Source organism: Gavia stellata, chromosome 21 (assembly GCF_030936135.1).
Source record: "Gavia stellata isolate bGavSte3 chromosome 21, bGavSte3.hap2, whole genome shotgun sequence".
Taxonomy (NCBI): Eukaryota; Metazoa; Chordata; class Aves; order Gaviiformes; family Gaviidae; genus Gavia; species Gavia stellata.
In genome coordinates this window covers 1,583,001-1,593,708 of record NC_082614.1, presented here as the reverse complement: position 1 = coordinate 1,593,708, position 10,708 = coordinate 1,583,001, and the positions used below count along the sequence as shown (strand labels likewise).

Below are 10,708 nucleotides of genomic sequence, written 5' to 3'. Positions count from 1 at the left end.
AGGAAAATTTCATCATCCTGCTCCAACGTCTCCTGTATAATCAGCCTCTTGTTAACCGATACAGCCCCATGCGAGACGCTCACGGAGGACCGGGGCGCTGGTGGAGCCTTAGGTGGTCTTGGCCCCAGCAAAGCTTTGCTGAGCCTCTCCCAGGGCTGCCTGGGAAGTGGCTGTGATTTTATCTGGCCCCCCCGCACATGCTTGCCTCCCTCTGCTTCTTCCCAGCTGGCCTGTACCCCCAGGCACCGCCAGCATTGCCGGAGTGCGGCTCCCTGCACCACCATGCTCCCGGCACCGTGATGCTCCCTGTGCTGTGATGTTCCCCACACCACAGTGCTCCCCACACCGTGATGGTCCCCGCGTCATGATGATCCCTGCACTGCGATGCTTCCCACACAGTGATTGCCCCCACGTCACGATGTTCCCTGCACCGTGATGCTTACCGCACCACGATGGTCCCCACGCTATGACGTTCCCTGTACCGTGATGGTCCCTGCATCCTCCCGTGATGGTCCCTGCATCCTCCCGGTGCTGTTGAGCAGCTGGAGAGTGTCGATTTAAGCATCCCCCCAGGGAAAATGCCTTTGCAATCAGCCATCCCGAAGGAGACCGGGAGCCAAGAAAGAGCAAGGGGACGGGACGGTGATGCCCAGCCCACAGCGATGCTTGGGGGTCTTTGGGGCAGCCCTGCGGGTGTTTCGGGGAAGAAGCAGAGGTGCTTGAGGGTGAGGGCGAAGGGAACCCAGCAAAGAGGAGCCCAATACAGTCCGTTTCTGTTGGTTTATTTTAAAAAAGGGGGAAAAAGAAGTATAAAAAAATAAATATTTAAATAGAATTCTATATATATATTACCACAAATCTTATTATTAATTATTATTAATTATTATTATTAATAACATTATTAAAAGTCAGGTCAGAGCACTCAGTGCACCCTGGGCTTTCCACCGAGGCAATAAATAACCCTCACAGCCCGCTCTGGTGCCAGGAGCGAGCCAGCGCCTCCTGCCACCGGCCTGGGGTCCGTTCCCGCGTCCCCGCGTCCCCGCATCCCTGCATCCCTGTGCCGGGGCCGTGTTTGGCCGTGCGAAGCCCAGCCCTTGGCCACTAGTACATTCAGAGCCCTTCCGATGGGAAAAGCACTTTTCCGAAGGGGAGGGATGGGCCCTCTGCACCCCGCCGTGCCTGCATGGGGGTATGACGCTCCCCGGTGGGGCAGCCACCGGCTCCGTCCCCAGTGGGTGGCCTCATCTGAGACGGTGGGACCCAGCCCCGACCGCTGTGGCCACGCTGGTACCCTCAGTTTGGCTCCTTGTCAGGGAGCCCATCTCCAAAATGTGCAGGGGGAGTGTGTCCCCACGTCCCCATGTCTCTGCCAGCTGCAGCATCCCAGTGTCCTTCATCCCAATCCTTTTTCCTGGGGAAGTGGAGGCTTTCGGGTGATGCTCGAGGATGTCCATCAGGTTGCTCTCCATGACGGAAAAGACTGGCCACGGAGCCAGAGTCCAGCCCCGCCGCCAGCCCCTTGCAGCACACACAGTTCCCTGCACCCTGTGGGAGGACGGGGACGGCCGAGGCGCATCCTGGGACCAGCCCGCGCCCCACCTTGGCTTCTGGGACCAGGGATGCGCTGCCTCGTCCTGCTGGATGCCAGCCCCGGCTCTGCTCCACCCCACCCGGGACACACTGGGCTGCAACGTTCACCCCCCAAGGGGCAAAAAAATTTCTGGAGGGCGGATGAGGCCAGCGCAGGGTCTGGGGTAATAAATAGGAAGGCGGGAGGTCAGGAGGCAGCGGCGCTCAGGGTCTCGCTCAGCAGCGGGGGGATGGCGCGGCTGGCTCGGCCGTCCTCGCCGGCGGGTGGGCAGGGGGTGGAGGAGCTGGGGCAGGCGCTCATGGGGGGCTGAGATGAGGTAGGAGGACGCGGGCCGCCTGGGCAATGACCTGCACGTACTTCCTGAGCACCTGGCAGCCCTGCTGCTTCTTCTTGAAGGTGCTCTTGCCCTTGGAGCTCTCCCCGTAGCTGACGTCCACCTGGAAGATGTTGTAGTTCTTGCAGAGGAGGCAGGTGAGGTTGGAGATGAGGCCCCGGGTGGTCTTGGTGGTGTTGTGGAGCCGGTCGAGGAGCTCCTTGGCTGTGGGGTTGAGCTCCTCCTGGTCCCGCGTGATGTTCCCCAGCGAGGCGTTGAGGAAGGCGAAGAGCTTGTACATGGCCACCATGACCTCCTTCCTCTCGCTCGTCCGGTTGACACGGAAAGCGGGGAAGAAGACGCTGCCAGGGTTGCAGAGCTTGTCGGCGTCGCTGCTGAACGGCTCTCCCTGGCACTTCAGCTGGGAGGAGAGGCAAATGTCACCCCCGTGTCCCCTGTCCCCCCGGCCACCTTCTGCCACCGTCCCCAGGGTGTCCCCATCCCTCTCCCTTCATGCACATGCAAACAGCCCCGGGGGTCCCTGTGGGGACCGGCCATCCCCGTGTGCCACTTACGTAGAGGCTGAAGAGGTCCTGGGCGGTGGCGTTGAGCAGCGCGACCTGCCTGCGGGTCTGCTCCTGGACGTTGGAGCGGCACAAGCCGTGACCGGGGCAGCTGGAGCCGGTCACCAGCAGCGCCCGGCCAGCCACCGGCCGCCGCTGCAGCAGGAGCAGGGCCACGAAGGGCACGACGCCTGTGCGGGGAGAGAGGCGGACGTCACGGTGGGGACCAACTCGGTGGTGGTCCATGGGGACCGTGCCACTCCTGATGCCCCCATGGTGCAGAGCATCCCCCGAGGATGCCCCCAGCCCCGGGCACACAAGGGGAGGGCATCCAGCCAGAGCGGGGACCCATTCTGCTCAGATGGGGGTCCGGCTCGGCCGCCAGCCCCCCAGACCCCCTGATTTGCCATCCCGGCCATGCCGATGTGCCCATCCCGCTCCCGTCCCCCTCACCTGCCCCCCGGCAGGCGCTCCCCCGCCTCCCTTCCCTGCGGGGCGCCCCGTGGCATTCCCACATTTCGCAATCGGCCCCGGTGACGACCTGTTGGGTTTAATCAAATATGCAAAGCGCTTTCCCCTCCGTTATCCTCAGCCGGGCGCTGCGGGAGCGAGGCCGCACCCCGCCTCCGGCTGACTCAGCGGGGGCGCCCGCAAGGAAACCTGCCTTCGACATCCCCCCCGCTCCCTCCCTCCTCCGGCCCCACCGCCTGCCTCAGTTTCCCTGTCTGCGAAGTGGGCGCAGCGCCGAGGAGCCCCCGGGGAGAGACGCTGCAGCTGCCGGAGACGCCAGCCAGGAAATCCCTGGACGTGGAACAAGGGGACCCTTGAGCCGCCAGCAGCTGGGTCACCCCGGCGTCCCCCTCCTGCCAGCGGGGTGAGAGCGGGGTTCTCCAACCCCCCCCATCTCTGGAGACCCTCCCCAAACCAGCATCCCTGCTCGGAGAGGCCAAACCACCTCTGGAGCCCTGCCACCGCGCTCTGCGTCCTCGGGCAGGGTACCCCGGGGGGGTCCCTGGGGGATCCCAGCCACTGCGTGACCTGGATGCCGCCAGCAGCGCCCCGGCAGGGTGGGGGCCCCACGCCATGCTGCGGGGGTGCTGCCAGGCGAAGTCCCCGGGCCGTGACGAGCACCGAAGCTGCCCGCACTTGTCAGCGCCTCCGACGTGCCGCCGGTGCCGGGTAATCCAAGCCTTGCTTTATTTACCCTGCCCAGGTGGGAAAGGACTTACCTGGGCGTGTTGCGATCCCCGACCCACTGCCGCTCCCCTCCTGTGCAGGACTGGGGGGACCCTTCCTCCCCACGCCCCCAGGGCCCTGGGTGCTCCCGTGGGACGCCGATGCCCTGACCCCCCTCAAGCCACTCTCACTGCATCCCCCCCTCAGCCGCTGCCTTCTGCCCATTTCACAGCTGGGCAGAGCGAGGCTCGGCACCCACGTGTGCCAAGGACTTGGTAGGTGGGGGGTCCCAGGTGGGTGCTGCCCCATGGGATCCCCCAGCACACCCCCCCTCCTGCACTTGGCAGCCTCCCCAACCCTCCAGTGCTCCCGGCGCAGCGGTGGCTCGCGGCATCAAGAGACCCAGAAGGAGGAAAAGCAGGAGGGGGGAAAAAAAATTAAAAAAACTCCAAAAAGTCCAGGAAAAAAAAAAAGATCCCCCCCTTGCTTTTTTTTTTTTTTTTTTTTTTGGAAGCATTTCCAGTTATATAAGTGTCCAGATGTTGGCTGCACCGCGCCAGCGCCGCGCTTCGCTCCCCGCTGCCAATTCCCAGAGATGCTCATCCCAGGGGAACGCGGCACGGCGGGAGCCCTCGCTCCGGTTCCAGCAGCGAACCGGGACCCGCCTGTGCCCGAGCATCACCGGGAAGGCGGGAGGGGGGTAAGGGGTAGGAAAAAAAGGGGGGAGAAGGGGAAATAATTTCCCCAAAGTTGATTTTTTTTTTTTTTTACCTGCCGGCACGAACTTCATTGTGAGCCGCGTCCCGGGAGCGACTTAATAGAGATTGGTGTTGGCAGAGGAAGTTTTCAGAAATTCATGTTCATACTGGGGGACTTCTCGGGGTTTATATACCGGTCCGGCAGCAGCCTGTGTTGTAAGAAAGGGGAGGGGGGGGGACGCGGGGGGGAGCAGCACCACTATCGTTACTTCTATTGAAGCTGGAAATCAGGAAGTCGAGGGCTTTGGAAATCCTGAATGATTCTTAGAAATAAACTTCTGATAAAGTTGATGTCACCGGGATTGTGGGTTTTGTGTTTTTTCACGCATGGGGTCGGGGAGGTGCTGGGGAAGTGGGTGGGAAGGCGGGGGCCGGGGGGGGAAATATGAATTCAAGCCCCCCCCTCCGCCCCGCCAAGGGAAGCGAACGGCAGCACGTGGGATTTGGGGGCGTCGCGGGGGGCGGCGGGTGCTGGCGGTGGCGTCGAGGCACGATGACGAGTGCGTGGCACCGTGACTTACGGAGCCACAAGCACTTTCACCCCCGGGTCCCCCTCCCCAGGCCGGGGCTTCCCCGCCGGCTGCTGGAGCAGTCAGTACAATAAAGGAGGGAGAAAAATATGATTTGGGGTTTTTTGGGGGGTTTTGGAAGGATGAAAGGTGCGGGGAGGCAGTGGCGGGGTGCCCCGAGGGGTGCGGGACCCCCCGGTCACAGTGGGATGGACGCGGTGGCATCGGCGTCCCCCAGCCCTGCCAGCGGCTCGTCCCTTTGGGCAAAAATATTAAAAGTAAAGGGTGGGTTTTCTCTGGGAAAAAAGACAAACCCACCCAGCGGGGAGAGGCTGGACCGGCCCCCCCCCGGGTTAACCCTTCCGTCGGCGGGGCTGTCCCCCTGCCCCGCGCAGGCGGGGTGCGGGCAGGGGGGTGCTGGGCTGGTGGCGAGGGGCTAAAATCCGTGGGGGGCCAACACCCCTCGTGGGGGGTCCCATGGGATGGGGATGCTATAGGGCTGTTTGCTCCCCGATTTGGGTGAAAAACAGGTTAAAGGGATTTTTTTGTTTCTCTTGTATATATTTTTTTCTCTCCCAGGGCACGGCCCAGCTGAAACTTTTAATCAGGTTTAGCAAGTTTGCGCCCCGGTTGCGCTGGCAGCGTGAACCCGCTGGGGTGACAGTCGAGGAACGGTGGCGCAAGAGCCGCCACGACCCCGGCCATCCCCCCCGTGGCAGGGGGTGACACGTCGAGGGGGGACACAGGGACCCCCCTGTGCTGGGCGGGGGGGTGGGGGGTCACATAGCCACCGCCTGCCTCAGTTTCCCCATGGGTGACCCTGAGGACCAGCCTGGTTCTCAAGCTCAGCCGCTGGCAGTGATGCTGTGGCAGCCAAAGCCCATTTCAGCCCAGTCTGGCCTTACTGGGACACCAGGCAGCGAGCGGGTAGGGGCTGCGGGGGGTGGCAGAAGCCGGGGAGGACGAGCCCCGTCTCACCCGCGCAGCCTCACGCCTGGTTTTTTTGGGGCGCAGTGAGCAGCACATCAGGTATCAGTGGGTATCTGATGGCCTGACGGCACTTAATTAGCTGGGGAATTGGTGTTTTTTAATTAATAGCACTAGGGAATGTCCTCAGGGGTGGGGGGGGGTGCAGGGATTGCTGCAGATTTGCCATTTTCTGCCCTTTCCCTGAATTTCCCAGCAGCGACGCAGTCCGGGGCCAGCCCGGTGCCCCCGAGCCAGGCAGGGTTTGGGGGTTCATTTCTAATGGCTTTTCTAGGAGGGCTCGAAGTGGGGTTCCCCTCTGCAGGGGAGGATGCTCCAGCAGGAAAACCCGAATCCCTGGTCCAGGCAGGCTGGATGGGGGACATTTCCCAAGGATGCCCAGGAAAAAAAATCCCCTTTCCCAAGCGCGTGGGTAGCGGGAACGTCACCCGCACGGATCCCGCATGGATGCCCCATGGGGCCGGGCAGCAGGAAAGGTGTGACGCAGGAGCGTGGGGAGATGGTGACATGGGTGGGGGGTCCCGGTGGGTCCCGTGGTGGGACCTCGAGGGATCGGGCGAGGGGACGCAGCCCTCCCCGTTGCGGGGAGCCGGGTGCTGGGAGCTGGTGGGGTGCCCCCGGGGTGTCCCCGGTTTGGGGACCCCGGGAGAACTGGGGGCAGGTTGGGCAGGAGGCAGTGGCCCTGCCCGGACGAAGACTGCTGCCTGCTGTCCCCGCTGTCCCCCCTGTCCCCACCGCCAGCCTGGCTGGGGACATGGGGACATGCCCAAGGGACTCTCAAGGCCACCACTGCCGCGCTGCAGCTCTGTTCCCCCCCCCCGCTGCCCCCTGCCCCACATCCACCCCATAACTGTCCCCCATCCCCATCCTGAGAACTGTGTCCCTTGCCCCAGCCCCAGCCCGTCACTGTCCCCACTGTCCCCTCCCCATCCCAGACCCCCCCGCCCCATCCCTGTCCCCATGCTGCCCCCTGCTGCCCCGGCCCAGAACTAACCACTCCCCATCCCATAATTGCCCCCCGCCCCATCCCCACCCCAGAACTGCCCCCCCATCCCCACCCCTGTCCCAGAATTGCCCCCCCCATCCCAGAACTGCCCCCTGCCCCATCCCCATCCCAGACCTCTCCTCTCCCCATCCCAGAACTGCCCCCTCCTCCCCATCCCCATCCCATAATTGTCCCCCCCGCCCCATCCCCATCCCAGAACTACCCCATCCCCATCCCATAATTGCCCCCCCTGCCCCATCCCCATCCCGGAATCCCCTCCGGGTCCCCTCTGGGTCCCCGTCCCACGCTGTCCCCGTGCAGGGGACACACACCGCAGCCCCCGGGGGGGTCCCGCAGGTTTGGGGCCCCGTTTGGGGCTGGTGGGGGGGTCCGTGCCGGGAGGGGGCTGAGGAAGGGGTGAGTAAGGCGGGTGCCCCCGTGCCCCCCTCAGCCCGGGGCTGAATAACGGCCGGGACCGAATTCCCCTTCGACTCATGCCCGGGGCTGCCTGCCCCCCGTTCCTGTGCCCCGCTGGTGTCACCCCACGGGTGCCACTGCACCGGTGTCACCCCACAAGTGCCAGCCCCCAGCAGGGACCCTGCTGCTTTCCGTCCCAGCGGGAGGACGCCGTGGCCGTGGCAGGGCGAGCAGCACCCTTGGGCCCGTGGTCAAGCGATGGCCCCGCCGTGGGGTGGCTTTTCCCAGGGGTGGGAGCATGGGGTGAGCAGCGGGGTCCCCCTGGGTGGCCCTGCAGGGAGGGGGCTCGGCCCTGCGGGGACACCGGGGACATGGGTGCTGCCAGCATGCCTCCGGTGCACTCCCTGTTTGGGGGTCCCCCCACCCCGCCACGCCGGTCCCTGGGGGTGTCACGTACCTGCGCCCTCCCCTCCGCAGCCCATGCAAGCTGCCTCCTCTTCGGAGCCGGGCAGGCGCTTTGGCGGGGCACGGCAGCCGGCGGGCGGTGGCACGGTCACGGTCACCCACGGCGTGGCAAGCCAGCCCAGGCTGCTTCATGGTGACATCGTCCCTACCCTGAGTGTCCCCAAATTGCAGCGGGTGCCAGCACGGTGGTGGCCGTCCCAGTGGCAATGCTCCCCGCAACTGACTCAGGCGGTGGTGCCGGCGGTTGTGCCGGGCAGCCGGACGGACACTGGCAGGGAACGAGTGACTCCGCGGTGCCACATGACCGGGTCTTAGGATTTTTGACTCAGCGGGAGCGGTGGCAGCAGGGTGGCCTGGTCCCCGCGGTGGCCCCGGCCAGGTGGCGGGGACGTGGCCCTCTGGCTTGGACACGGTGACGGCCTGGCCTGTGCCGGTGGCTGTGCTGGGTCTCTGGCCACACAGGGCTGTGTGACATGTGGCACATGGTGCCATGCGGTGTTGTGCCACACCATGGCATGGCACACACCCGGTGGTGCCAGGCCATGCCACAGGATGCCGCGCCTTGCCATGTCACATGCCATGTGCCGCACTGTGCCGTGTGCTGCACCATGCTGCGCCACGTGCCACGCCGTGATATGCCACGTCCTGTGCCGTGCCGCGTGCCACCGTGCTGTGCCACATCCCGTGCCATGCCACATGCCACAATGTGCTGTGCCACATCCCACGCCATGCCACACCATGTGCCGCACCAGGCCAGGTCCCATCCCACCCCATGTTGCCATCCCACGCCCTGCCACGTGCCCTGGCGAGGACAACGGGCACAGCCCGGCCACCGGCATACAGCCCCTCTCTGCCCACGGACACCCGGACACCCGGACACAGGGACACAACTGCTCAGCGGCCCACGGGCCGAGGTCGACGCTTTATTTCCTTCTGCCGTTATACAAAAATACGGGGGGTGCCACGAGCCCATGGTGGGCGCCGCCCTTCTCACAGTACCGAAAAATATTGATATTCATAAATAAAACCTTGTTACATTCATAGTTTAACATGATACAAAAAAAGTTATCATAAAAATAGATATTTATATATTAAAAACTTGTCCTTAAATATTTCTTCCCACTGCAGGGATGTATTAAATTAACCCCGAGGTTCAATAAATATGATAACCACACAAATATTAACGTATAAATTAGTGGGGAGAGGGGTGGGTGCCGCCACTCACCTTCACAGTGCGGTGGCCGGAGCCAAGCCCCTGCCCGGCACAGGCAGGGCTGCGGTGGCACGGCCCCAGGGGCTCGGGGACGTGGGGGACACCGAGGGCAGAGGGACCCTGAGCGCAGAGCACGGGGTCCCTGAAGACACAGGGATGTGAGAGCACTGGGACACCAAGAGCGTGGGGTCACCAAGCGCCTGAGAGCGAGCACAGGGACGCTGCGCAGGGACAAGCGCAGGGACACCAAGCGCCCGGGGACACTGAGAGCACAGGGATGAGCACGGGGATGCTGAGGGCTTGGGGACGCTGAGCGTGCAGGGATGAGCACAGGGACGTTGAGCTTGTGGGGACACTGAGCTTGTAGGGACACCAAGCACAGAGGGACACTGAGCTTGCAGGGACATTGAGTATGCAGGGACACCAAGCTCACAGGGACATCAGTCTCACGGGGACACCAAGCTCACGGGGACATCAATCTCATGGGGACACCAATCTCACGGGGACACCGAGCTCACAGGATTCCACTCCCAGACTCTCTCTGGGGTCACCAAACCCTGCGCAGGGCAGGCAGAGACAGGCAGACAGGGGGGTGACAACGCCGGTGGCACACGCCAGTGCCCGCAACGCTCTCCGTGGGACGGGGCCGCACCCTGCCGGCAGCGCGGCGGGTGCTGGGTGAGCGGCTCTTAGTCAGGCTGGGTCACCAGACCCATTGAATCACTGGAAAATCCGGCAGGGCTCAGCGAGAAGGGACGGCTCCATCCCACAGCGCTGGGCAGCCGGGGAACACTCGAGCACGCCGGCGTGCCCGTGGCACCGGGGCTGCCGGAACGTGGGGCAGGATGTGGGGGAGCTGCCAGGAGCGGAGCGGGGCTGTCCTGCAGCCGAGCGGTGGCACGGGGACAGCTTGGTCCCCGCGGCAAGCCGAAGCGATGGGAGCTGCTTTGAGCGCGCTTGTGTCCTCACCCGTGCGAGCTTAGCGGGTCTCTGGGGTGCACCCCGGCCGGGCGGCGAGTCTCCGTCCTGGGGACAGGGATGGGATGGAAATGGGGATTGGGATGGAGAAGGAGATGGAGATAGATGGAGATGGGCGATGGGGACAACTCCGGTGATGGCGTGGCTACTCTAGGAAAGTGCGGACAGCCGCGAGCGCCGGCGTGATCTCCGCTTCTCCCGGTGCGCCCGGCGGCTCCTGGCCTCCAGCTGGGCACTGAGCTTGGCCACGAAGTGGGAGTAGCTCCAGAGGATCCGGCACCCCTCCAGCTTCTGCCGGAAGACCTTGGTGGGTGCCGTGGGGCCGGGTGGGGGCCGGCGGCTGGGGCGGGGGCTGGGGGCCGGGAAGAGCCCCTCCAGGTTGCTGAGGAGCCCTCGCACCTTCAGGTGGGTGCTGGCCAAGCGGCGAAGGATTTCGGCGCCGGGGGGGTTGAGGTCACGCTGGTGCCGGGTGATGTCCTGCAGTGCCTGGGCCATGCGGGCCATGGTCCTGCGCAGCCCCCGCAGCCCCCTGGCCCCCGGCACGGGTCCCTGCAGCCACTCGGGCGTGCGGTTGGTGCGGCAGAGGTGGTTGATGGTCAGGTGCTGGTCCTTCTCCTGCCCGGGGATGGGGGGCAAGGTCAGGGATGTGGGACAGGAGCAGCACGGGGAACCCCCCCCCTCCCCGCCAGCCCTGTGTCCCCCCACAGAGGGGACAGGCGCGACCCCTCGCCCTGCGGAAGGGGACTCACA

The 10,708-nt window shown here is 64.5% G+C and overlaps 1 protein-coding gene across 1 annotated transcript; it reads right to left on the bottom strand.

The window, feature by feature from the left end:
* Positions 1-1,890: 1,890 nt before the first annotated feature.
* Positions 1,891-4,436, bottom strand: LIF (LIF interleukin 6 family cytokine). The gene is made up of 3 exons (XM_059827894.1): positions 4,418-4,436; positions 2,483-2,661; positions 1,891-2,328 (listed from the first exon to the last, which is right to left on the bottom strand). Exons 1-3 carry the CDS (start codon positions 4,434-4,436, stop codon positions 1,891-1,893), a joined length of 636 nt encoding a protein of 211 aa, XP_059683877.1.
* Positions 4,437-10,708: the final 6,272 nt, after the last annotated feature.

Bases quoted from the DNA above. Each gene is read 5' to 3' on its own strand.
- LIF (XM_059827894.1), bottom strand. The intron at 2,329-2,482 runs GTAAGTGGCACA...CTCTCCTCCCAG, and splicing joins AGGACCTCTTCAGCCTCTAC to CTGAAGTGCCAGGGAGAGCC.